This window comes from Anas platyrhynchos, chromosome 13 (assembly GCF_047663525.1).
Source record: "Anas platyrhynchos isolate ZD024472 breed Pekin duck chromosome 13, IASCAAS_PekinDuck_T2T, whole genome shotgun sequence".
Classification (NCBI taxonomy): Eukaryota; Metazoa; Chordata; class Aves; order Anseriformes; family Anatidae; genus Anas; species Anas platyrhynchos.
Window position 1 is genome coordinate 12,809,719 of NC_092599.1, and position 27,213 is coordinate 12,836,931.

Below are 27,213 nucleotides of genomic sequence, written 5' to 3' on the forward strand. Positions count from 1 at the left end.
TGTTTTAAAAATACTTTATTCTTTAGAAAATACAGCGTTCAGTACAGTATGCTCTGCTCCCCCCAGGCTTCACATCCCACCTTGCCAGGGCACCCCGGCTCCTGCAGCCAGCACCCCAACGTGGTCAAGGCAACGTCGGCACATTCACCGGCGAGCAGGGAAGGGCAGGGGGCACAGCCCCGGTGTTTCCAGCACCTGGAGAGCGCAGGGGGGAAGGCAGGCAGCTCTTGAGACCTCACTAGGACCCAGCAGCAAGGCACGCTCCCCTCACAAAATCCCCTCACGAAGCCAAAGCTGCAGCACTGACCTCAGCCCTTGGTGGCCAGGGACGTGCAGCGTGCCCTAACCCAGCAAGGAAGGGGAGAGGGGACAGCCCCCGGGCTGGGCAGAGCTGCTGAGGGATGTGCCAGGGCTGCCAGCCTTCCCCCCGCCAGGATTTGGGGTAGCCCACAGAATTTTTAAGATAGGCTCAGGGCTTTATCCCACCTCCCCCCGTTTCCTTGCAGTTGTCCATCCATCCCACAGGTGCCAGGACCAGAAGTTTCTCCCAGGAATGACAAAACTGAGGATCAGGGCAGAGTCAGGCCAGCCCCAGCCCCTGCTGCTGGCTCGTGATCACACCACAAACACCAAGACCACCCCCCCATGCCAGTAAAACACAGGGAGGCGGATGAAGCAAATGGGGGAGGCTGAAGAACAAGGAGATGGTGCAGGTTGCAGGGATGCCACGGAATCAGAGCCGGCCCCCACCCTTTACCCAGCCTGGGCAGTAGGGTCAGGGCTGAGGCCAGGCTGTAACAGCCCCCTCCAAGGGAAAAGAATTTATCTGGGTTGGGTCATAAAGGGATCCAAACACTGCCAAAAGGCAGAGTAACCCTGCTCCAGGGTCAAGTTGACCTCAAACTCATGGAAGACCTTCCACCTTACCCTTTTCCACCTAAAGAGAGTGATCAGAAGGGGAAGCAGAGCCAGGTGCTGCCCTTCCTCCTCCCCTGCCCACCATCTGCATGCATGGCTGTGAAAAACAGGCTTTAAAACCTGCCTCTCTCTGTCCTGCCAGCACCGAGGACCAAGCTCAGACCTGAGGGGCTTCACAGCCACCCCGGCATGGGAGGCACTGGGGAGCTGGAGCAGGGCTGAAGAGCAGCACAGGGTGGCTGAGGGGGGCAGCTTCCTCTGGGGGAGCCACCAAGGCAGCCACAAGCAGCATCAAGAGTGGGGCAGCTGGAAAACAAAAGCTGGTGCTTGGTTTCCAGTGCTCTGGCCACAAGGGCTGCTCCGTATGACATCAGGGAAGGAAAGAGGAAGGGAAGAGACATCTGCACTGCCTGAAATTCAAATTCCGATACAACACAGGCTGGCTCTGATAAGAGACAAACTCTCCTTCCAGACGCTGAGGCCACAGCAGCGAAGCCCACCCTGGAGGCATGGGGGCTTGGCTGCAGCCTGGCAGGGCCTGGATGGCCGCAGGACTTGCATAGCAGGACTGCGCACACAGCCGTGGTGAGCAAAGTCTGTAGGAAGGGGGAGCAGGGAAAGAAGCATTTCACGTTTTCAGCTACCAAGTCAATGCCAGATGTCACCTCCTTCCTTTGCATAGAGCAGCTCGCAGGTGAGTGAGTCCTTCACTTGGCGCAGGTAAACCAGGGGGAAAGCAAGAGCAGCAGCTGTGATCCCAGGTGGGACCAGAGCAGGCTGGGGACATGGTCCCTGCTGCTCCTATCCTCCTCCAGCTGCCCCAGGGCTTGCACAAGGACAGGGGGAAAGCAACACAAACACCTAGAACCTGCCCCCTCCCCACTGCTCTACCCTCGAGTGAAACAGCCCGTCCTGATGCTCAAAAAGGAATGAGAAAGGAAAAAGGGGGCGAGGGGGAAGGCTGAGATGGGGGGAAAGATCCCCAGGTCAGCAGAAAGGCCTGGAAGCGGAGAGGTGGAAGCCGGGAAATGCCATAGGGATGCTGTCCGTTCACTGCCCGGTCCTGCCCCGTCCACATCTAACTGTCTTCGCCGTTCTCTCCCGGGCCTTTGATCAGCCGCTTCTGTCCCCGTTTCCCCACGGGCCCCTTGGGCTTGGCGAAGGCCTGCTTGAAGGCGTGCTGCTTGGGGTGCACCTCGTCATAGAGGAACTCGGCCGTCAGCTCAGCTCCGTCATCGATCTCAATCTGCACACAGCAACAGAGCGTTAGCGGCCCCCGAGCCTTCCCCACCATCTCAGTTACCTAGGCTGGAGGAGGCCTTGAAGGTCACCAAGTCCAGCCACTGGCTGACCTACAAAGTCCCTTAAAGTCCCTTCGTGCCATGCCCACGTGTCTCTTGAATATCTCCTGGGATGGGGACTCCACCTCCACTCTGGGCAGACCCTTCCAGTGCTCCATCACCCTCTCCTCCCCTCCCCTGCCTTGAGGGCACCAAAAAGCTGCTCCCCTCAGGGCCAAACAAAATCCTCTCTGAGTTCATTGATGGTCTGGGCACAGAGGGCAGAAGTGAAGGGGGCCTCCCTCTGCACTGAGAAGTGCCATGGCCCTGCGAGAGAAAGGGTTTGGGTCATCTCACTCTCCCAAACCTCTTGGGCCAGGGAAATCCATCCTCTCCCGCTGGGTAAGGGCCTCAGACCACAGACACTGGGACACCTATCAGGGCTGGGTTGCACAGGTCAGCGCAAGACTGTTCCTCTTTTTCTCCAGCCCTTTGTCCAAGCCACTTTGAAACAACTCTAGTGACACTCGAGGCTTCCCAGACTTCTCAGAAAGAGGCCCCAGTCAAAGCCATGGGTAATGCTGCCACCTGGACACGCCTTTGATTTGGTTGCAGCATGTTCCCCTGCAATAGTTCCTCAGCCACCTCCAGGTGGCTCAGACTTACCTTCTTTGCTATCTCCAGACAAAAATCTTGCTCCACAGTGTCAAGCAACCGGCTCTTGCAGCTGGAGTAGAGCATGCGCTCCTTGATGCTGCACTTGTACCCAGGCATGGAGTAGATAAACACTGAAAGAGAGAGGAGGGGGGCTCACGGCGCTGCCCAGGCTCACAGCCAAGGAGCAGCCAGATCCCCGTTAGAGATTACAGCAGGGCAGGGACCAGTACAGCCTGAAAGAGGAGCAGGGGAGCCGTGACTCACCGACAGACTCCAGGTAGTCTCCCTCATGCGAGTGCTTGTAGAGGAAGAAATGGTAGCGAGCTGAGTCCTGGGGGATCCTCTTGGGCAGGTCAGCTATCTCTGTGGGGCTTGTGTGCACCAGGTCAATGGTCTCCCGCTCCAGATCCAGCTTCTGGGTTGATAAAAGGGGATGGGGAGCAAGATGCTGCGGCAAGGAGCGCTCAGAGTGGGTAGGAAGAGAGGCAGCAGGGACTTACCAGCTGGATGTAGTTGATTTTCTTCTGCTTTAGTGCCTGGATAGCCTGCTGCGCGTCCGGCTGCAGGGGGAAGGCCAGGCCCTGCAGGGTCTGGTGCTTGCTCTCCACGCTGATCTCTGTCTTCACCTGGGGACAGAAACAACCCCGTGTGTCAGGGCAGGGATGGGCAGGGTGGCACAGGCCACTGGTGCGTGCCGGGTGAGCCCAGACACCTGCATCTGCCCCACGGTGCAGCAGTGGCCCTGTGCTTGCCTCTGCTGGGGCCACGGAGGTGGAGGCACAGAGTACAACAAAAACCTGCCCGCGCTGGGGCTGGGAGCATCCCTACCCTCCCACGGAAGGGATCCTGGGGGCAGGACCGCCCTGCCAACCTGTGGTGCCTGACCCAGAGCTGCCTGCAAATACACAGGCTTGGCTGGGAGCAGATGAGATGAGCAAAGCTCCCAAGCAGAGGTGATGCTTGGGAATGCAGCACTAAGATTTAGGAGGTTGGGCAGCCTCAGGGCTGCGGTGCTTCTCGGAGTGTGGAAATCACCTGGAGCCTGCCCCCAGGCACTCCAGAGCCCCCCAGCTCTGCCCTCTCCCCCTGCACAATTACTCCTAGCACAGAGCACCTCGACCAGCCCCCAGCATCACCAGGGCTTCCCAGCACCAGGCTGTGTGCAGCGAATTCCCAGCAGGGGACAGGGAGGGGGTGCTGTAACCAACCCCACTGCATGTTCCTCTCATCCTTTCCAGCTGCAACGTGTGTGCCAGGAGGGCAGGGAGCCCTGAAATCACAGCGTTCGGCTTTGTGCGTCCTGAGCTACCCGTGCTGGGATTAATGGCTGCAGGCAGGTGTCCCCTGCTCCCAGCGGAGCGGGGATTTAGAACCCCGCAGCCCAGACAGGTCCCCTTTTTCACGCCAATCCCTGGCAAGCAGAGGCTGCAGCCCTGCTTTGCAGACCCCCTTTCCAGAAAACCGAACCCTCCGCAGAGAGGAAGAGACCCGGAGCGGCTGCATCACCCCAGGCACCTCCACCCTGAGCAGGGCTGCCACGGCCGGGCGATGCGAGGGAGCGGGGAGCAAGGCGCAGCAGGCACGGCGTACCTCATCGGGGCCGGGGTACTCTACCAGCGATGGGCAGCAGCAACAGCCCCCTACCATCTGCCACAGAATACAGGGAGACGGAGTCACACCGAGGGCAGGGGAACTCTTCCCACCCAGCCCCAGGCAAGCAATTTGCCCCAGGGGCAAGCGGCCGGGCAAGCGCTGACCTGGATGCTTGGCGGTGAGTGGGAGTTGGTTTCATTTTGGGAGCAGTTCAGGGGATTTTGTGCAAAGACGGAAAAAGTTTTGTTTTTTTTTGATGGAGATAAGGAAGAAAAAAAATCAGAACATGCCAAGACAAATTCAGAAGACAGAAAGAGTCTCAAATACAGCTCGGAGACAGCCAGGGAAGTTTGGCATGTGAGGTCTGGCTAGCACCAGATGGTGCTCGGGGCATGTGCAAGAGCTGCACTTGGTGCAGAGCTCCCCACGCTGGCTCCTTCCCCCAGTGTTGCAGGGTTGCTGCTCACCAAGCTGTCACAGCAGCCCCGGCAGGACCAGAGCTCTGGGGAGGTGGTGCCAGGTGCCTGGGTGCATGCTGAGCCCACCCAACCCAGGTGGGCACCCATCACCCTCTTGAAGTATCAAAAAAAACAACACAAGAGGGATACGATCCCCGCTTCTATCCCCGGCTTTTATCCCAGTTCAACACTTTGTCACCAGGTCCCTTGGGGATGGTTTTGGGAGCCTGGTGGCAATCCTGAGGGAGCGAGCGAGGGGCTCGGCTCACCGGGATGGAGGGAGGAGAGGATACAGGGTACAGGGAGTGGGGCATGCAGGAGAACAGAGCAGCGAGCAGGCAGAGCAGCCTACCACCTCCGTGCTCGAGTCCTGGGAGCAGGAGCCCTGCGAGCGTGGGGAGAGGAGACACCGTCAACAGCACCCCAGGCGGGGACAGGCCGGGGGAGCTCGTTCGAAACGAGGAGGGGGAAAGGAACATGCTGGGAGGGTGGAGGCCTACCATGTCTCTGCTGGCAGCCAGGGAAGGCAGGTCCTGGGTGCAGGCGTGAAGAGCGACAAAAATGACACAGCAGACGTCAGCAGCGGGGAGGGATGGAAGGGAGAATCCCCTAGCACGGTGTCCCCATCCCTCACTGCTAGGCACACTCGTAGCCAGCACCTGCAGGGACATCTCCACCCCTGCCCTACCTCCTGAGCAGCCAGGGCGGCCCCAGGTGGTCCCAGCTCAGGACGTGGAGATGAAGGAGTTGCAGGAACAGAGCTGGGGCTGTCCCCCTCCACACAGCGTTCTGGGTGAGAGTGAACAGGAGAACACCAAAGGTCTGGGAGAACAAAATGCCCAAGCTCCTTTCCAAGCTAAGCGCCTCGGAGGATAAGCAGGGAGGTAGCTGGGTGTAAGCACACAGCTCTTGGGGGATAATTACTCAAGGGTTGAGCGGTGAGGGCAAGCAGGAGGTCTGGTTGGCCCCCGAGCTCTGCTTTCTCCAGCCCTGAGGACGCCACAGGCATCAGCAAAGGACCAAAGGCAGGGCCAGCGCACAGGCTCACCTTGTCCCACCCTGCAGAGATGCGTGGCACCTGGGATTTACCACTGCCAACACCCCCAGACCTTCCTGCTTCTCCCTGATAAACACCTTGGAAATTAAACGAGGCTGGGAGGACGAGCAGGACTGAAGGGTGAACGCTTCAACACTAAGCACGCTCAAGTCAGAAAACCCCAAGGGGCTGAGGGTTGTCCTAGAAACGTTAACTCTGCCACACGCCTTCGCCATAGCATTCTCTGCTCCTGCCCCTTTTTAAAGCCACAAGCATCGGGGCCAGGCTCACCTAAACCCTCCTCACTGCCACAGCCCAGGGTGTGCACAGGGATGGCTGAGGGCGCGCTGCACCCACCCGCCCAGCTCCAGCCCGGCCATCAGTGGCACCCTCAGGCTGTGGGGTTAGCTGGGGGTCATTTCACCTCCTTTTCTGAAGGTTTTTTTCTCCTCCCACCCCCCCTTTTGTTTGTTTCTTTCTTTCTTGATCTCCTTCCAACAAGGGCTGCTGTCTGCGTGCTCATCAGCACTCGATAAACCTGGCTCCTGGAAGCCTCTGAGCGCCTCTAGAAAGACTTCCACCTGTGGCTATTCAGATTTCTCAACCTCAATTCAAAAGCCACAGGCTGCTGACAGCTTCCAGCTCAGGAATGATGCATTTTGTGACTGTTTAAAACTAAATAAACAAACCCAAAGCAAACAGCACACTCCTGAGACCCCCCCACCGTACTTCACCCAGCGACCGAGGAGGAGGAGAGCTTCACAACAGCACCTCTTTCTCTGCAGTTTTCAAACCACAGGAGCAGCCCACATCACAGGTGAAAGCTCACAGGGCTTTTTGCTTTACAGAAGGCTGTGCAGCTTCCTGCGAGGGCCAAGCTCTGCTTGCAGAGGTGCGCTCTGGTTCAATTCCTTCCTCTCTCGGTGTACAAGGCTGCTGAGCTGGCACTGAAGCCGCTGTCACGCAGCCGCCACCTCCACCCTCCTGCTTTGCTGCTGCCTTTTGCCTCCCACTGCCGTTTGTGGGATCCCAGAGAGCTTCAGTGAGCCCAGAAATACGGGTGCCTTTGGGGTGAAAACTGGAAAAGTGGCCGGCACCTTGGGCAGGTGTTAGTCACGAGGGTTAGAGACCAGCGATGAAAAATGCACCTGAAAAATGCACCAACAGCAGGACTCCAGGCAAGGAGGAACAACATGCACAGCAAAGCACTTGCAAACAGGTGGCTTTAAAGAAACAGTGTCCCTTGTGTCACTGCCAAAATCCTGATTGATTGATTGATTTGTCAGACTCAGGGGTACGTGCAGGGTGTGGGGTTCAGCAAGGGAAGGGAGGAAAGCGGGTTCCCGAGCGCTGCTGTGCTGCAGAGTAAATGCAAACCAGCAGCACAGCACTTGAGCTGCACATGTGGTCACTGCAGCCCCCCGTCCAGGGGCCCTCGTGCAGCAGCACGATTGGGGTTTTGCACAGGGACAGCCTGCTGACACCCTGCTTCGGGAGCACCGCACACATCCACGCAAGGCACCACAGAAAGGGATGCTGCAGGCTGCAAGCTGCTGACATAGCCCCTCCTCTGCATCGCCCTGCTCCAGAAACTGGCTGTAAATTGAAATTATTGTGGAGTCAGGAGTTCTCTGCCACCCTGGGGAAGCGAGCATGGCACTGGGCCACGGAGCAGTAGCTCCCAGGAACTCCTGCTAGGGGCGAAGGGACAAGCAGGGGCAGCACCAACACACAGACTTCAGCGACCTGAGCATCCAGGTGCTTTGCACCCTTAAATTCACAGGCAAAATATTGGTTTTCCCTCTCTTTCTAGACGCAGATGCCCACGCCCTGCGGTGCAGGCTTACACAGGGGACAGCGTACCTTTAAAACGAAACCCAACCAAACAAAACTTCAGCAGCTCATTCACTCAGGAGCCACTTCTTGCAATCATGAGGGTGGGAAGCAGAGCAGAGCAGATCAAGCACAAAAAAAAAAAAAAAAAAAAAAGCACCATGAGCAACACTTACCTGGGCCACTTTACCCTGCAAGACACAGCCAAGAAAAAGCGCTTAATCCTACAATATTGGCAAGCTGAGAAGCTGGCACAAGTGAGACCGTAGAAGCCCAAAGGAGACACAAAACAAATGATAGAGTCCAGAGCTGCTATCTCAAAGCACCAGCATCTCTCTTTCCTTCAAACATGGGAAGCACCTCGGATCCTCCGGCACAAATCTGCCCATCCCCTGCAGGATGGGAGCTGGGACGACAACACCAACCCACAGCTTGTGGGGTCTCCCAAAAACCACTCATCTCGTCTGCCACAGCACCACACCAGCAGCTGTGGCTGTCACGCCACAGGACAACAAACCCCACTGCTCTCCAGGCTCACAGGGAAAAGAGGTTTTAGACATCATACAAGGAAGAAGGATGCAATTCTTGCCCTTTCGTGCAAAAAGAGGGCCAGAACCTGGTTAGACCCTTCCCAGTTTGTAAGGGAAAGCATGAGTGGGGAGGGGAGGACCAACAACAGCACTGCACTGGGGGAGGCACTGGCCACAGATCTGCTCAGGCAGTTGGGGTTCTCCCTCCTTGTCCTTGCCACCCCCATCACAATGCTGGGCTCTGTGTCTCCCAGGCTTATCCCGATCCACCTGCAAGCTCCAAAGACCCAGCACAGGAGGAAGAGAGGCATGCTCTTTCCACAACATCCCAGTGAAATTCTGCTCCCCCAAAACACAGCTTCTAGGTGGCCTTCCCACCCCACGAACAGTCCCAGTGCTTCCACAGCACCACGAAGAGGTTGGCACGGGTGTCTCACAGCACTGGCTGTTAAACCAACGCAGTGTTAAAGATGTGCCTGGCCCCCATCCTGCCCTGTGCTGCTTCCACATCTCCTTCCAGCACAAAAAACACAAAAAAATGTAGGTTAAGACCTCTGCCCTTTGGGCTGCATCCCTTGTATTTGTAGTCCCAGAGGAAGAATATGGGCAAATGCACCTCTGCAGCCAAAAGATGAGCCAGAATTCTTCCTGATTTCCCCCCAAATTCACATTCAACTCCGGGTTTTGCCCCAATACCTAAAGACTAGATAACACTGCCTGCTTTCAGCCTTCAAACCGTCTTCTAATTGCCAACTGCAGCAAGCAAAGCAGGTATCTGAGCTTGTGTCCTAGTGAGGAAAAAGTCTGGAAATTCCTCTTTACACCATCAAATTGAGCACGAGACCACACAGACACTTGGTCCACTTCGGCAAGTTCAGGGACAGGCTAAAGAGCACGGGTGTGAGAAAGCTTTGTAAGAAAGAGCCACCTCCGTAGCCCCAGGCTCAGTCCAGACACGCTCACCCCTGGGCCCCCGGGAAGCCCAACACCGCGGAGCGGGGCCAGGAGGACGCGCACCTCGTTGATGCGGATCTGCTGGAGCTCCTGTTCGGCTGCAGTCAGCGGGGCGGGCGCGGAGCAGGAGGAGACGTGCTTCTGGTAGCCGCTCAGGGACACGTCCTCCTGCAGGCAGACAGGAAGGGAAGCATTAGGGGTGGTCGCTGCCACGCAGCGGGCAGGGCAGGGCTGGATGTGACCCCAGCCCCGATGGCGTGTCGGAGCTCCTGAGCCTGTCTCTGGCATTCTCCTTGCTGAGGTGTAAGGTCAGTCTGAGTTATGCTCGCAGACACCTCCCTGCAAATCCCACGTTTGATTTAAGCTCTGCCTGTTCGTGCCACCCCACCCTGCTCTGGATGCCTGCAGCACACCTGTGACCTTGGCTGCAGCAGCGTGGCCTCTCTGGACGATGAGCAAAGCTCATCAGCACAAAAGCAAGAAGGGAAGACAGAGATCACAGCCTGAGTGCAGAGAGGGGCAGGGGAGCAGGGTAGCAGCAGCTGGAGATGCTCAATGGTTCCCATCAGTACCAGTGCAGGTACCCTAAGACCTAGAAAAGGTCTGATGTCTTGGAAGCCCTTAAAATGTAGTTCCTTCTGCACAAAGCCTATGAAAATGGGAGGAGAACCTCCCACCAACTGCTGCCAGACAGAGAAGTGCAGTCACAGCCTTCTGCTGGAGTGACGCTGCTGCTGCGTGGTACTTCTTTTCTCTCTAAACATAAAGGGTTGGACCTCTCTAGAGCCTTCCTCCCACCTCTTTCACAATCACAGCCAACCTTGCCACCTCTGCAGCCTCTCCATGCCTGAACAGGCAACCCCTTGTCACACAAAGTGGCAGCAAACTTCCAGGAGACCAAAGCAGCAGGGGCAAAACCTCAGCGCTGCCCTCCCCAAATGCCAGCACCCCATGTCCCAGCTGACTTCAGCACTGAGTAGGCTCCTGAAGCTCAGTTTTTACCCCAACAGGCTTGAGAGGGGAGTGTGACTTTGCATGAACCATGTCTGTACCTTAACTGTTCCAAACATCTCGTCCTTTATGTGCCCCCCTCCAAATTCCTTCTTCACTGTTGCTCTGGTGGCGGCATACAACATCTTCAGCCTGACCTGTGCAAAGAGGGAGAGAGCAAACACGGTCAGAGGGAGGTGGTGGGACTGGAAAGCATCACCTTCATCCAAGAGGCACCCGATGTGCTCAGCCTCCCCCCTGCCCAGCGATGGCTGCAGCACTGCCTTCCCAAAGTTTAGCCTGCCTGGTTACAATCTCAGCTCCAGGAGCTCTGGAAACAACCTCACCTCCGTGCTTGTTGTTTCACGTTCGTTAACCGTGGGCTATTCTAGTTACATACACACACAAAACCAGAACCAACGCAGAGAATCCAAGTTCTCCCTTGGAGCAGAAACCTCTCAGTAGCTACCTGCACCATGGAAAACTGTACTACAAACCACCTGGAAACAACCTCCTGGCTTCTACCTAAGCCTCATTTCTAACTGCAGCATCTCCAGCTCCAGGGGATTGCTCCAAGTACAGAGTGGGCACAGGGCCACCAGGAAAACTATCAGCTCTGCTTCTGCGGCTGCGCAGGTATGCACACACATGCCACAGCCCCGATAAGCTCTGGCCTCAGTCCACAACCCGCTGGTTTATTCTGTTCTTTGCTTTCTTATCACAGAGCTCTGGAACATCAGTCACAACGTTCTTCATGGCACCTGAGTGAAAGAAGGTGCAAATAGTGCTGGAGTCCCTTAAAAGCAGACAGACACCCTGTTGAAGGGTGTCGTGTGGTTCAGCCAGCGCTTCTACAAGGAACAAAGCTCCTGAGGATACATTGGACACGTTGCCCTGGAACACAGCTGGAAAATCCCACCTGTGAACCAACAACCAGTGATGAACTATGAGAGAATGGCACTGAGGGGTTTGGTTTTGTTGTTGTTGGGTTGACATAAGGGAACGCACATTACAAATGAAAACTTCCTGCTGACAAAGAAAAATGCTGATTCCATCCACCAGCACTTCTGCAAAACCCTGCTCAGGGAAGAACATTTGCAAGCACTCCTCAGTTCCTCTGCAATGAGTCCCTCCACATTTTGTCAAATACCTGCCCAATGATCGTGGCTGTCAACGCAGCAGGGCAATTTTGTGCTTGCTGGAAGCCCATCAGGGAGATGCACTCAGCAAAACAGTGCTTTCCAAACCATAAACCATGCTTCTGAAGTGCCCTACGAGAGCATCCAATGCAACTCTGTCCTTTTGCACCATCTTTCCAGTGCTGCCTTAAGGTGTCACCCTCCTGACAAGGGCAAACAAGCAAACTCTCTCTCTCTCATGGTAGCTTCCAGACCGTGAGAGGCCCTAGGGACACTGCCACACCCTGCAGGAACACCACCAACAGCTCAAGAGCCAGCAGGTGTCGTTGCTGCCCTGCAGTTAGGCACCTCGAAGGGAAGCGGCCACTCACGGCCTGTTTAAGGGTGGTTTTTGGGACAGCCCAGTTCCAAGGCACAGCCAAGAGCTTGGGCTGGGGAGGCGAGGGCCTGGAGGTGGGCCATGAGCTCCAGCACATCAGGTCTCGTGTCGAGGACTTGGTGCCAGGGCCTGCCCCATGAGCCAGCCCTTCCTAGTGGTGTTTTGGGCCAGGGCAGAGGTGTCCCCTTCCCAGAAGGGCACCTACAACCCCCCGGGCCCAGCTGCATCATCACGCAGCACCACAAGGACAAGGAGGCGATCTTGCACATGTTAAGAAACGCTCCCATCCCCAAATTGCGTGGTCTCTGCTTCTCTTCAGCTGAGGTGCAGCGATGGAGGGCGCGAATGTTCCTCCTCAGGCTCAGCGCAAAGGCGGCTGCCTTGGCTCACACCTCCTCCACTCCTCACCTCCAGCCGTGAGCAGCTGCCCTCTGCTCCCAGAGGAGTAAGAGCCACAAATCCTCGTGCACAGGTGAGCAGAGAGCGAAGCTTACCGGGGAGTTGTCAGGGGACCAGGAGATGAAGAGCCACTCGTAGCCCTGGGCGTTCTGGCTGTCCAGGCGATACAGCACATAGCACGGCTGCTGCTCATCCAGCAAGGGCAGCACGAAGGCATCGTAGTCCATGTCCCAGCGCCGGGACAGCTCTTTGTGCGCTCCCAGAACGAGCTGCTCTGGAAGGAGAAGGAAGAAAAGACAGCGTTATGCAAAGGCCAGGCTTAGCTCACCTCCAGGGCTGCTGAACAGCTCAGCCAGGGCTGGCTGCGACTCCAGCGCTGAGAACGACCCCATTCTGCAGAGAACCAGATGAAGGAGTTGAAGCACGCACATTCCTCCTCTGTCTTCAGCTGGGCTTGGTGAGGACCTCACAAGGAACCACGTCAGGGGAGATTCTGAGTGCTGAGAAAAATAAAAATGCCCATAGCAAAAGCCAAGCAAGCTGGGAAGATGAGCCAAAGCTGAGCCAAAGTTGCTCTTACCAGATGTCCTGTAACCTAAGATATGTCAAAACCCCTGCTCTGTGAGAAAAGGAGCTTGGGGTCCCCACTGTGCCCCCCTGCAGCAGGCTGTGCTGCCAGGAGAGCCCAAGTCTCTGGAAGTGACCTACATATTTCACGCACATGGTAGCATCTCAAGTGTCCGGAGAGTATTTTTTCCCTGCTACGCAAGCATCGATGGGGCTGGAAGCAGAAAACAAGAGGACAGCAAGCTGGACAGTGTGGTGCTGGGACTTAAACGTCAGCACAGGCATCATAGAAACAAACAACAACAACAAAAACATCTGAGAGGATCAAATCAGAGAATAAAGAAAGGGTTTGCCACTCCAGTCCTGGGGTAACTTACTCCCACCCTGCAGCACCATCAGCCAGGGGTGTTTTCCTCCAGGCAGCATTTTTCCCCCTTCCCTCCAAAACACCGCCCTGTACGGCTGTGATGATTTGTGCAGGAGGGCCAGGTGCTACTGGCAAGGGCCCTCATGGGTATAATGACAGGAACAACAACAAGTGCAACCCAAAACACACTCGCAGCAGATGTGGCCCCACCGCCTCAGAGCCAACTCCTCCACCGAGACAGCTTTCCCTGCAGGGAGCTAGCTTCTGTCTGCTCTCTCCAAAGCCTACTCACAAGAGCTCTTATAAGGCAGGAACAGCAAGTTTCTGTGTGCCTCAAGTGTAGCAGTGAAGTTTTGCACTCACTGGGGGTCTGCTCCTGGGTTGCAGGACACCCTAAACCCAAGAGTTGTTTTTAGCAAATGTTCCCCCACCTGATTTGCAGGAAAGAAAAGAGGCCTCAAGCTGCAAGACAGTTAGCAGCTCTGCCAGCCTGCACTTTTCAGCACAGAAAAGGGTATCGAAAATGCATTACCTTCAACAAAACCACCTGTTTGGAGAAAGCAAGGACAAAAAAACATAAAAACCTCAATGTACCCTTCAAAACCACAAAGCAGACATGCAAAAGGATGAGGCTTTTTGCAAAGCCCCAAGACCTAGGCTCCTAGAGACCACAATAAATTTCAACTGGCCAAACCTCCTGGCAGCTCCTAACTATTCCCATCTGCTAGGTGTCCCAGTATCCTATACACAAGGCAATCAGGCCCAATAAATTCACTGCAGGTGAATTGGGCTGTGTTCGAGCCAGATCCAGCAGGGTCCTCAAGAGCCAGCAGCATCCAGGTGTTCCCTAGGCAGAAAATGCCAAAAATGCCATAGCAGTGCCAGCAGCAGCACCCACATCCAGTCCTGCAAAATGGAGCTGGATAGATGGAAAGACTGTCTTAGCTGGCAGATTCTGGGAAACACGGAACTTATTTAGAAAATAAAAGAAAAAAAAAAAGAAGAGAAGTGTGTTTGCACTTCTGACTTCTCTCTGCAGAGCCCGCAGGACTTCCTGAATTGCATCACCTCTCCTCAAAGCCGGTGTGGGCAGGAGCTCTGAGCAGCCACGAGCAGCGGGTGATGGAGAGCAGAGAGCACCTCCAATACTGCTGAAGAAGGGGAGAGTTGTGGATCAAATCCCAAGTGCCCACCATCCCCAGGTAGCACCCTCCACAGGGCCATCCGCAGCATCACCCTTTTCAGCCTCCTTCCTTTGCTCTGTGCCTTATTCTGCTTCCTCCCACTGAGGCTCTGCAGCTCAGCTTGATCCCTTCAGGGCAAATTTCCCTCCCTAGCCCCTGCAGCAAAGGCGAACGCTGCAGCAGCCTCCCACGGCTGGCATTCCCATTAGCTTGGGAAGCATCATAAAAGGCAAATGAAAAGCTGCAGCACTTCACCATACCAGCACTGGCAGTGATGGAGACTGTTGCCACCTCTTTCCGCAGCATCCTGGGAGCGTTGCTGACCCTCGAGAGGTGCCCAGCACTCAGCTGTACGCAGGCAGCTTTGCTCTGAAATGTCCGTGCAAAGTATTGGTCCCCATGGGGACATCACAGGAGACAGGAGTCCGCAAGACTACTGCACAGCGCTGCTTTTGTGCCAAGAACCACAAACCTGTTGGGGCAGGACCCAGCAAAGCATGTCACGAAACCCACGGACACCCCGGAGCGACTAGAGCAGACTTCCCCCACCATTTAAGGATGTTGTGGACCACAAGTCACTCTCAGGCCAGGAAAACATTGCTGAGCCTCAGCATGGAGCTGAGCTCACAGCGACGGCCCGAGATGACGCTAAGGAAGTGTCACTGCTCTGTGGGTGTTTGGCACATCCAGCTTGCATGGCCTTTAGGTCCTCGCTCAGGTCTCTCTGCACCCACTCCTGACACAATGAAGCACCCCAAATCCCCCACAGCCCTGCCCTGCAGGGCAGAGGCTCCTCTGCGCCCACGAGCAGAGCAAGAGGCTCCTCTCACACCGAGGTCACAGAGCAGAGTGGTGGCACGGAGGGGCTAAGTGACTTGTCCCCAGGTTCCCCAAACCAGCCTGGTGGGACCACCGCTGATCTGCCCCCAGCAGACCAAGCCCCTCGGGCACAGAGGTACTCGCAGCTCTCCTGCTCACCGCCAGGCAAGGCTGGCGTACGAGGCAGCTGCTGACAATGACACATCACACGGATAAATATAGCCCATTCAGCCAGAGCAGGGCTGGTGGGACGTGGTTTCCATTGATGGTAAAAAGTCTTCCTCGCTGCTGTCGTCAGCCACAACCCAAAGCCAACAGCACGAGGCCTCGCGCTCTAACTGCAGGCTGGGCTTCTGTTGTTTATCTTAACAGAACCCTGGTTCACGTTTTTTAAAAGCAAATGGTGACAAGAGAGCAAAATTGTTGAAGATGCTCCTGGCTCCCATCGATGAAGCAGATGTAGCATCCCAGCACACAGGGAAGGAGTGGTCTTGCTGAGGATGAAGCCAACACTGGTGAACTCCGTGGTGGCACTGCTGCCATGTCCCCCATGCTCCAAGCCCGGGCCACATCGCTCTTCCAGGAGGGGCTCTGCACCTCCCAGATCCTCGGAGGGCTGCTCAGGCTCCTCACAACTGCCACCCTGAGTACCATCCAGCTCCAGGCTGAAGCACAGATCGCACGCCTGCATTTTGGGGGGCATTGCTTGTTTTACTCCAGCTCCTACCATTCAGCCAGACACAAAGAGCTGAACACAGGCATGGGACACCCCTAAGCACGGTGCTGAGGCACCAGAAGGAGGCAGGGTGTAGACGTGAAGTCGGCTGCTGAACTCCAGACCGGCTGATGCCACCTTGGTCCCGATGGCCCAGCCGTAACCAGTGACAGCAGCTCACTAACCTCGGTGGGTTCCCTGCCAAACGAGTCATTCATATGTAATTGCACCAGGCTGAGGCTACAGAAAACCTACACCACCGAGGTTCCCTGCCGGGATGCTAAATCAGTGCATCGTTCCACTTGCTTATTTTGATCAATATTGAGGCCAAAGTCCCCTTTTGATGGGCAACGGGCAAGCAGGCTGGTGGCAACCTACAGCCTGCGAACTGGGCTACAGGCAGCACCGTGGCAGCAGAACAGAGCAGATGCTGGAACTGGGGGCACTGAAGAGCCCCCGCAGCTGTTCTAAAGAGCTGCAGGGAGCCTGCAAACAGGGCCAAGCACAGCCTCCTGCCCCCTTCTGCTTGCACCTGGGGCATCTGCCTGCCTGGTTTGGGATGCCACATCCAAGTAGGACGGGACAGCCGTGGGATGGGCTGCGCATTGCTCCTGAACGTCCTTGGACCCAATCCCTCATTGCAAGGGGCATGGGCTGCTCCACTGGGAGGCTGCCACCCCCTTCTCCTGTGTTTGTGCCAGCACAGCAGCCTCTCGCTGGGCTCCCCAAAACCACACACTTCAGTAAAAGCTGCCCAGCACCCAGCAGCGACTCCCTTTAGCAAGAGAAGGCACCAGCATTGAGAAGAGCTGGTCCAAAGTCAGCGGAAAGCAAAGTCACTGTTTTTCCCAAGCTTCGGCAGCACAGCAAAGCCGCTCTGGCAGAGGCTCTAAGGCTGCCGCTGCCAAGAGCTCGCTCACCAGCTCACATGGATTTTATGCTTGTATTTCACCCCAACCCCACAGCGGGCTGCAGTGTGCCAGGAAGCCCCGGCAGGATTTTGTACAGTGTTTCCAGAAATGCAAGCTCTTCTTTGGCACGTTTGACCACGGTGACAAAGAGGAAAGAAAGGAGGAGAGGCGAATTACAGAGTTGGTACGGTGTGAATCAAAGCACTTAAAAAATGGGGCTTACCGTCCTCAATGACGACCTTGATGAGCCGAACTGAACCATTTCGGGCTCTGGCAAAAAAGTCCCTTAACTCCGTGGTGGCTGAAAGAACCAGAAACATTGTGGTCAGATTTAACAGGCAAAGCTGGCGCTGCTCGTTGATGGGCTGTGGGGACAGGCAACTTGGCAGGAGAGAAACTGAAAATAATAAAAAAATTTAAAAAAAAATCACTGGTGCCAAAAGAGTTTTAATAAAACTAATGCTACAAAATCCAAACAGCTGGCCTCATCAGTGGAAGTAAAGTGCTGCGTCGCCCAGAGGCTTCGGAGTTAAATAGCAGCTGGGAGCACATGTGATCCAGATAACTTGATACTTGGCCTGGGTGAACATAATCACCCAAATTTAGATGATGGCTTGGCTGGTGCAGGCGGGCAGAGCTCAAGTGACAAGTTTATTAACTTTACAGAGCTGCGAGGTTTGCATACAGGGTGGCTGGAAGATGTCACAACAGGCAGAGCTCTGATGGCCGGGGCTCACGATGCGCAGCGGGGATGCTGCTGAGCCCCGATGCCGTGCACCAGGATGGGTCCAAACCAGAGACACCAGTTTGAGATCCTCCAGCAGGTAAAGAACCTCAGGGCGCTCCCCGCTCGCAAACCTGCAGCGGCAGGCGATGGCACCCTGCAAATTTTGCTGCAGAGCCTGCAGGGCTTTGGTTATGAGGATGCTCGAAAACTCGGTGTGGAGCCACATTCCTCCTTATCCCCCTTGACTGCTGGGAAGAGACAACTTTGTTGTCCCATCAGAAGGGACCATCAGGCTCTGGCAGCAGACAGATATCTAAGTGGCAGCCCGCAGGTGTCATTACTCAACCTGGAAGCACCATGGGTTCACATCTCCCCACCCCAGCAGGGATATTCTACCTGCAGGCCCTCGGGCAAAGGCAGCGCCCAAGAGATGCAGCTCGGAGAGCAGAGCCCCAGGGAACACAGCACCTCCCAGCCCCAGAGAGTGGGAGGTCTGCAGGGATCCTGCCTGGAGAGCTGGGACCGACAGGGTTTGAACCTCACCTGGAAGCCAGGCTAAGGCAGTCAGGGGCTGCCTGTCACGCGGAGGGGCACCAGGAGGCTCACAAGGGCAGCACGTGGAAGTGCAAACAGTCCTGAGGACCCCTGGAGCCACTCACTCATTTCAGCCCCCATCAGGCTCCCCTGTGCAACCCTCTGCATTTCTCTCCAGCCAGATCCCTGCTTGCTCCTCCCACCCACCCCATATACCAGACCCTTTCACGCTGGGGCACATCTTTTTCCCCAGCCTTGCTCTCTGTGCACCCATTTTAAAGAAATGGGAATCTGCTCGGGGTGTTGATTCCAGGGCAACCTGGTTGGAAGATCCCATCCTGGGACTTGAAAGCTGCAGAGAGCTTCAACACTTACTAGAAATACTGCAGAAATGCAAAGGTACGAGATGCTTCTCCCCAGGCAGACACCCCACTTAGGCTGCACCAGGGCCCATGCTTGGACCCAGCAGCAGCACCAAAAGGGGATATCCCACAGCTTGTATGGGCCACCAGCAGGGTGGCTGGTGCAGACTGGTTTCCCCCCTTCCTGCATGACAAATCTGAGCTGCATCTGCTTCACCAGCTCAAGAACTGTCCTGATCAGAGATCTTGAGGTTCTCCCTTCCCTTCTTCTGCACAGAGAAAAAGGCACGAATGGAACCAGCTCCCAGACTGGTGTTCTGCAAACAGCAGAGATCACACAGAAACCCAGAGATTACATCCGAACAAGGACCATTTTAGAAAAACCACCCTTTCTTTCCCCCTCTGTCAGCATCAAGGGAAGCAGCTCCCCTGGTTTGCAGCACGCCTGCTCAGCCCTTTCTCTTCTCCCAGCAGCAGCTCGCTGCTCAGCCCGCTCCCACCAGTACCACCCAAGGCAGCTCGGTTATTTTTAGCCCTTTCCCTGATGAGACAGGCTGTTTCCTTCCGGCAGCATCTGTGGTTGTTGCAAATACAAGAGGTTTCTCCCAGGGCGGAAGAGGACGAGAAAGAGGTTTATACACCCAGGAAGCCTAGCACAAGAGCCCAAAGGTCCTAATAATCATTAAGCTTCACTTCTGGCACTGCCAAAAGAGGAGAAAGGGAATAACAACGTTGGCCTTTGATATTCCTACAGCATCAGCTGCTGAGAAGAGAGACAAAAGCCCTGCGGTGCTAACAGGCTTGCAAATCCCTGCAGACAGACCCACCCTTTCTAGAGGCCAGGGGCGTGCAGGGCTTGGGAAAGCCAGGAGACAGGGAAGTATACCCCTCCTGCACCTGGAAATGGTGGGACTGCCAAAACCATAGGACTGACAGGCCAGGCACTGGCACTTTCTGCACAGACAGGAGGATTTAAGCAGGTACAGGAAAAGCACGCATGCTTCCAGAGGACGCTGCGGCCCAACGGGAAGCACCGCGAGGTCTGCCAAGAGGAGGAGCACTTCCCAGAGAAGACAGCATCAGAACCTTCAAAAAAAAAAAAAAAAAAGATTTCTGTTCTTTAATTTTGCTGAAAAGTAATTTTCATTAAATATAAAAAAAAAATCACTGGGGTGCCTTTGACATTCCCTTCTGTCTCTTGCAACACAGAGCAAAGCCCAGGGAAGAGGGAGAGGAACAAGCTAGCTGTGAAGGCTTTCAGCATGAATTCGGCCACTGTTTCATTACAGCATGATTATGACTTAATTGGCATAGCAGACTTGATGAGACAGCTTGCGTGCCCGAAATATTAATATGAAAGTCCACATCCTGCTTTGGAAGAACAGCAGGGTGAACAGAAGAGGCCTTACCCTGGAGATGGAGGTGAGCAGCACCTTTGCCCCAAGGTGTGGGGTGACACAGACAGCAGAGGAGTCTCTAGGATGCAATTCAAGGGCTGAAAACCCTGCATGTAATCAAACAAGAGCATCTGCAAGGCATCTGGAGCCACAGGAGGTCAGAGGGGCAGGAGGTGGGTGAGCATGGAGGCAAGCCAAGAAAAGATCCTTACTGTGGGCAGTTCCTGAGAGAAATCACAGCTTGTGCTCACACCTCTACACCTTCCCCATTCGGGATGGGAAGAGGCCAGGCAGGGTAAATCACAAGAATTGGCTTTACTCCTGAGGCTTCCCTATCGGCATTTGACAACGAGACAAGGTGGGAGAGGAGGAGAGGAAGGAGAAGCTGGGCACACACCAGCACACCCAACATCAGCCAGGATCTGCACCAACCCCTGCAGTGACGTGGCTGCTGGGGCGAGCCTGGCAGCGAGCCTGGCTGATACCCACGGCAAAGAGGGCATGGCCATGGGGAACAGTGGTTTAAAGAGCACTCAGGTGAGGCAGGTGCTTTCCAGCTGGCTGGAGCTCGCGAGCTGCACAGATTGCAGAGCTGCACCTCAGGGAAGGGAGAAGCAATGGAGCTGAGATGGGGGCAGGCTGCACACACCTCCTGCCTTAGAAAGGGAGGGAGGGGAAGGGGCAAGCAAACTCACCCGCTGAGCAGGGGTTCCTGGAAAACCCCGGAACAACTCATCAGTCCCGAAACAAACAACACGCTGGGCTGCAGCCAGCAGGGATCCCTTGAGGACAACTTGCATCACAGCAACCTAACTTCTTCCAGCAGAGCCACCAGCCTGCAGGCCAGGCAAAAACAAGGGGGCGAGGATCACAGCTTGCTACGTGTCTTGAAGTTTCAAAAGCTGTGGTGTTGGTGAACCCTTAGAGCACCAGCACAAAACTGTGCCAGTAACTCGCTCTGAAAGTTACTAAAGGCTGGATCAAGCAAGAACTCCTGGGGATCTGCTGTGGGTCCGGTTACAGTCCACACTTCCATGATCAGCTCTGGCAACTGTAATAGCGTTTTCTGCAGATGAAAGTTGGGAAGCTAGAGGAGATGCAAGTGTGCACTGGAAGACAAGGAGAACTCCCCGTACTCGCAGTAGATTGGAGAAACAGGCTGGAAAAGAAGAAATAGGATGAAACTCAATAGGAAGCAAAATACCACAGTAGGAGAGCAGCCTGCATGGACGGAGGGTCCAGCCACTCCGGAGAAGAGAGGGTTACGCTGGGTTGCAAGCCAGATGCAGGTTAATTGCTTCATGTCACTGCAGGCAAAGTCATTCACCAAGGCATAGACAAGAGCGTGGCTCTCAAGCACAGCCGTGTTATTTGGGGCTGACAAGGCTTCGGGCTCAGCAGGAACAACACATCCAGGCTCGGCATCGTGCAAGGAGGAAGGCGCAGGCAGACCGCGAGCGCCCAACAGACGGCAGCTGTGGGAGCGCGGAGTGCAGGGCAAGCCTGAGGGAACCATGGTCAGTCAGCTCAGAGAGAAGAAAAATAGTGAGAAGCAAACTGTACCAGGTTTTCAACCCGAACAGCCACACGATCTGAGGTCCCACCTCAGCACTTGGGAACTCTCGTCACGAAGGTGACCAAGCCATGATGCCTCCATCCCTGCCCAGCCTGAAAGACCTCCAGAAACTGGCCGGGGATGCTGCTGCTTTGAGGCAGGGCAGGCTCAGCGGCATCTGAAGAAACCTTCTGGTCTTTCTCCAACAAAGCCCTGCCACGGACCCTCCTCACAGAGAGCCCACTTTGACCAGGAGCCTCGCAGAAGGCTAAGCGTGATGCGAGTGCCCATGCCTCCCCCTGCACCTCATGTTTTGGTGAGCCCAGGAGCTGCCTCCAGCCAGCCCAAGCCATGTAACACCTCCCCTCATCCATCTGCCTGTGGATGAGCTGCCCACATTGCATTCACGATGTGCTGAGACATTCAGCTGTCAGCACAGCACGCTGGACGTGCATGGCGGCCACGCAGTTGGGCCTGCTTGGTGAACGCGCCTCCCGCAGCCTGACGGGGCTGCTCGTCTCTGGTACGGGGCTGTCCCACAGAGGTTTTAGTGCTGGGCCTGACATCTTTCATCAACCGAAAATGCTGAGAGGCTGGGCAGCACCCCAAAGTCGATCCTTTCCGACGTTTGCAGCCCTAAATAGCGTGTCTGAGAAGGCCCAAGGCATGACACGCCACAGCTCTGCTCCCTCTCCCCTGGATCACCAGCAGCCCGAACCATGAGGGACAGGCACTGCTGTGTGATGCCAGCCGGTCTCCCCCTGTGGATGTGATGGTGTTAGAAGAGCTGCTGCCTGCACAGCCCCCAGGGGAGCCCTGGGGGACCTGACCCGCCGGGGATGGAGGTGACAGAGCTCTGTGCTCACCCCAAACCTCTGCGTGCTTCAGCCCTCCCGCTCGCCCCCCGGCTGCACGACGGCTCAGTGCTCCCAGATCAATAATACATGCTCCCTGAAACAGATGCCTCCCTGAATATGCTGAGTCCCCTTCGTCCTCCTGACAGGAAACCCGAGCCTCCGGCCATCAATCTTTCATCCTCCAGACATAATCCTCAAGTTGAAGCAACTCCAAGCGGCCGCTTCCCTTTCAGCGCCGCAGCCCCTCCGGCCAGGGGCACAGCACCCGTGGTTCCCCACGTGGCGTGGAGGCCAACCCCATGGAAATGCACAACTGCCACAGGCACAGGATCGCTGCTGCTGCTGCTACAGTGGCTCCTGTTCAGTCCATTCCAGCCTAACTCCATTGTGCACCACCTGCTTGCTCAACCTGCTTGTTACTGAGCGCTTTCACACTGATAGGCTTGGCTGGCTGGCTGAAGCACTAAGAGGATTTTATTTCTCGCCATAAATATATATATATATCCTTGCACGTACTCTTTTATCTGGGAAAAGAAAAAGCTACAGACTTCAGAAGAAAATAGAATGAAAGGGCAAGCCATTCTGAGCAAGAGAGGACACAACGAAAGCTTGTTCCAATTTTCCGTGAGGCTGGGCTCTGCTCCACAGAAGGATTTTGTGCGGATGAGTCCTGGCCATATTGCAAATCCTGTCTGGGGACTTCCTCCAGCCACTTGCTCGGTTCCGTGAAGCCATTCAACTCTCAGCACCTAATTTTCCATGCGTGTCCCTGGGAAGCCATCTTCTCTCCACTCCAGCATCTCCCAGTTTCCGATCATAGCCAGGCCTCCCCCTCCCCACCCTGGGGTCAGCAATACCCATTTGGAAGACACCCACCAGCCAGCGATGCAGCTGCTGAGAGCAAAGCACGCTGCTGCCTCACCCACAGAACCACCTTGCTGGTCCCTGCTCCTCTTCTCTCCCAGTCTCCCAAGAGCAAAGTCACAACTGGGAGCACTGGAGCAGGTATCAGGAGCCTGGTAGTGATCTCATTGCATTTAGAGTCTCCTTACACACACTTTCCAAGGGACTTCCTCTTCTCCACAGCTTTCAGGGGCTTTAATTATTTACACATCCTCAAAATTACAGCTCAGATGGAACGTTTGCAGGGGTGAGAGCTTCCCTCTGCGCTTTCTGAGCCATGGGGGGCATTTGCTCCACATTTAGCATACATCTAGGGCATTTGTTTGGCCTTTGCTGCGAGGTGCAGCGAGGCCAGGAGCTGGGGTGTTGCTGGTTGTCACCTGCCTCTCATGCCACCTGCTGTCACCCCAAGCAATGGGGCAGCCTTCAGGCCCCCTCCAGGGCCACGTGGCCAGGCAGAGGGACCTGCTGGGGATGGGCAGGGGACAGCCCAAAAGCCACACCATCACCATCCCCTGCCAGGAGCGGTGTTGCAGGGTCTGCTCACAGATTCATGCAGGCTGGGAGGGGACACGGCCAGGGAAGGTCCAGCTCTCTGAGCTCAGCGTATTGAGGAAGCAGAGCAGGACAGGAGATACGCCTATGCTCCCCATTTGCTCTCCAGTTTCACAATTACCCCCCCACACACACACACACAGAAGCAGGTGGTGGACACCACATGTGGGTATGGGCAGGTCATCCCCATGCTCCTACAGCCCCACATCTTGTCCCTCCCCAAGAAGAGCAGGACCCAAACTTTATGTTTTTTGCTTGGCGGAACACACGCATTTGCAGTCTCGCACAGAAACTACAAAACTGATTTCTTCTCTTTTCAAATGAAAAAAAAAATCACCCCAAAGTAACTTTTTCTCTCTGGATGGAGGTTAAGAAAGAGCACCCAGAGGCAACCAAAAAAACAGTGGGTAACTTCCCACCCATGCCAAAGCCTTGGTTCAGCACCTCTTTACTACAGCACAACGGCCAGTCCTGGCAGGAAAGGGAGTGCTGTCCCCATCTATCACAACTCTGGGCAGAAGAGACAGCAAAACTACCCAGTAAATCCTCATACTAGCTAAAAAGCAGATTTCCAGCCACAAGAAACTCACAGCAACCCTTGCCAGCTTCCTAATACCCTCAATTATATGCTTTAACTTTCGGTTAGCCCTGAAGCGGTCAGGCAGTCGGAGGGGATAATCTCCAAAGGTCCCTGCCAACTGAGATGCTCTGTTCTATGGCATCTCCCCAGCCGGGCAGTCTCTGTGGCAGCCCGGTTTTCTCACCAGCACCTATGAGAGAGGTGCCACAGATACCTCAAAACCTAGCCTTTAATGCAGAGGCAAGAGGCTGAGTCCTGGCGAGCCCCCCAAACCTGCAGCTCTTCGCCCTCGTGTGCCTGCAATCTCAGCAAGCGCCGCTATCGCCTCCCTCTCCCCAGGACCAAATATTTTTTCCCAAAAAGTCAGCACACACAAAGCAGTGATGCTCCTCCCGCCCCACGTCCCGTGGCATGCCTGATTCTTGTTGCCAGGTGTGCAGAGAAAAGGAGGTCACTCGAGTTTCTGAGGCATTCAGACCCAGCCCTCCCCTGTGCCACTTACACCAAATTCTTGCTTTTGAGCTGCCACTGAAAGCTGGGCTCACAGGTGGAGCTGGGTACATTATCCACAACGTCTTCCTCAGGTGCCTGCTGGATACTCTGACGCTGGAGGCACCCAGAATGCAGCATACAAAGCTTTTATTCCTACAGAGCAAGAGCAACTGGAGGCAGACTGGTGGCACCGATGTCAGTCACAAGCTGAGGATAGGAGGAGACCTAACACCCACCTCCGCCTGTTGCTGGGGGTGCCCCACAGCTCCACCTGCCCCCCAAGCTGGCTGGGGTGTGCCACCCTAGTTCCCCTTGGTGGCAGATGCCTTCCTGTAAATGGGAGAGGAAAAGAAAACAAAAAACAGCGATGCATACCCCAAAAAAATCATAACGAGGCCTGTGAAACTGGGAAGAGCCGAAAAATCCCTCCTCCTTGGCAAACAGCAGAGCTCAGACGCTCAGCAGAGGAGAAGAAAGCAGCAGTGGGATTGCTAGTTCTCATCTGAGAGTGAGTCAGCTTGCTGCCAAGGGAAGGAGTTAATTCGACCGCTGTGCCAGGGCAGGGAAGACCAAAAGACACCCAGACCATTTGTGGGGTTCCCCGATGTGCCGACTGCCTCTGACCCAGCTCTGCGTCGCAGGTGCTCGCCCGGCAGCTTCAGGCAGAGAGGAAACTGCTCTGCCTGGAGGACAGGGCACACAGCACAGGCAGTGAGTGGCTTCGGAGAGCCATCGGCCCTTTTGTCCAAGGCAAAGAAAAGGGACAAAGAGGCAGAACGAAGAGGAACGCCGCAGAAAGCGCTGGACGGCCGCCTGCCTCACCACTGCTTGTTTCTGCTGATGTTGATCCCAGAGCAGCGCGCCGGTTCGGTTATCAGGGATGAGCAAAATTGCCTCAGAGACCTGCACATCCAGGAAGACATCAAAGATGCTGCAAGAGTGAGACCACCCAATGCAAGCTGCCCTCTCCAAAATCCCAAATGAGCAGGGAAGTTTTAAGTCCATCCATTTCCTCCCCAAGGAGGGAACACGGTACGGGGGGCACCCACCTGCTCCCGGTAGGGAGCACGAGTCCCTTCCCCTTTCCACCAGAAAGCTGCTGACAGCGCGAACCTTACGCACTACAGACATTAATGACCCGAACCAATAATCCCGGCAGGGTTTTCCAAGCCCCGTGCTGCGGGAATGGGATGCGGCCACCTCGCCCCCCCCCGCCAGTTCTCCCTGCGTTGGGCAGGGCTTAAACTAGAGGCAACGAGTCCGAACCCAAAGGTTGTAAGCTACCAGCACTCCCAGGTGAAGCAGGAGGAACACCTCAGCACCATCCCGAGCTCCTCAGCGGCTGCTCCAAGAGCATCTGAAGGGGAAGGATGCTCCCGACTGTCCTCAGGCAAAGGGAATGTGCACAAGGAGAGACAGAGGTGGTGCTGCGAAGGAACAGCAGCCGTAAATTCACCACGCTTGCAGACAGACGTTTGCCACGAGGAAGGGCACCGCGATGCCCACGCACACCTCCGCCCGTCCTCCTGCCGGGAGCAGCGGTGCTAAGTTCACACCCGACCTGGCACAGCTCGGGCCGGCATCTCTCCCATCTCTGCTGGCATATTGATCCGCTCCCATCAATTATGCAGCACCTCCGGTCCTGATTAATGCTGCCAAGCGAGCCGGCGGGCGGAGAGCAGGGGGGAAACGCCACCAAGACACGCAGCATCACATCCAGAGCCAAGAACCGTCAGCGCTGCCTCTTGGAGCCCCCTCCCCAATTTTTATTTTTTATTTTTTTTTTCCCAGAAATGCGCCTTCTCCATTCGACATCAAAGTTTCAGAGCCACCCCTTTGCCCTGCTTTCCTTCCCTTTGTTCGAACCCGCTCCTCCCGCGCTGGAGTGGGAGGACCGGGGTGCTGGTGGGCACGGCGGGGAGGTGGGATGCTGTCCCCCCGTGCCACCACCCTTCCCTGCACCAGCTGCTTTTGGCTGCCCCATCCCGGTCCCCCCCAAAACCACGGGCAGCACCTTTTGGGGTCACAGCTTTGCAGGGAAGCCAACCCGCCCTACCCACGGCGTTGCCCCAGCGGGAAGGCGGCTTCGTGCCCGAGCCCTGCTGCGTTGCAGCCCCTTCCCCAAGCGGCGGGCAGACAAAAGATGCTCCAAGCCACCGGCACCGGCATCCCGCGGGGAGCCACCGGCACCCAAACGGCTCCGCGATGCTCGGGGCGCGGTCCCCGCGGGTGCGATGCGGTGCGGCGCGGCCCCGGGGGATGGGGTCGGGGGGTCGGGGAGGGGTCGGGGGGTCGGGGAGGGCTCCGCCGGGAAAGCGGCGATCGATCCCCGGGAGCCGTCGGCCCCGTTTACCGTGGATGCCGGTCTGGTGAGCCATGGCTCCGAGCCGCTCCGCTCCGCTCCGCCGCGTCCCGGGCAGGAAACGGCTCCGGCGGCGGCGCCTCCCGCTTCCGGAGCCGGAGCCGGAGCCGGGCGGGGCCGCTGCCTGCACCGCCCCATCGCAACGGGAGGGGGTGGACCC

The 27,213-nt window shown here is 56.1% G+C and overlaps 1 protein-coding gene across 5 annotated transcripts; it reads right to left on the reverse strand.

Annotated features, from left to right (window-relative positions):
• TWF2 (twinfilin actin binding protein 2) lies at positions 1–27,194 on the reverse strand. Of its 5 annotated transcripts, XM_072044534.1 has the most exons (12): positions 27,045–27,194; positions 16,953–17,030; positions 12,262–12,440; positions 10,312–10,407; positions 9,323–9,427; positions 7,952–7,966; positions 5,407–5,439; positions 4,446–4,502; positions 3,356–3,481; positions 3,120–3,270; positions 2,865–2,986; positions 1–2,164 (listed from the first exon to the last, which is right to left on the reverse strand). In XM_072044534.1, exons 1-12 carry the CDS (start codon positions 27,067–27,069, stop codon positions 1,997–1,999), a joined length of 1,155 nt encoding a protein of 384 aa, XP_071900635.1. In that variant the 5' UTR covers positions 27,070–27,194; the 3' UTR covers positions 1–1,996. The 5 variants fall into 5 exon arrangements, with proteins under 5 accessions (XP_071900635.1, XP_071900636.1, XP_071900637.1 ...); XM_072044535.1 differs by lacking the exon at positions 5,407–5,439; XM_072044536.1 differs by lacking the exon at positions 16,953–17,030 and having other exon boundaries at positions 27,045–27,122.
• Between the last annotated feature and the right edge of the window lie 19 nt (positions 27,195–27,213).

Coding starts and splice junctions, on each gene's coding strand:
- TWF2 (XM_072044534.1), bottom strand. CDS start 27,069: ATGGCTCACCAGACCGGCATCCACG. Junction 3,271..3,355: donor AAATCAACTACATCCAGCTG/GTAAGTCCCTGC, acceptor TTATCAACCCAG/AAGCTGGATCTGGAGCGGGA. Junction 2,987..3,119: donor AGACTACCTGGAGTCTGTCG/GTGAGTCACGGC, acceptor TCTCTCTTTCAG/TGTTTATCTACTCCATGCCT.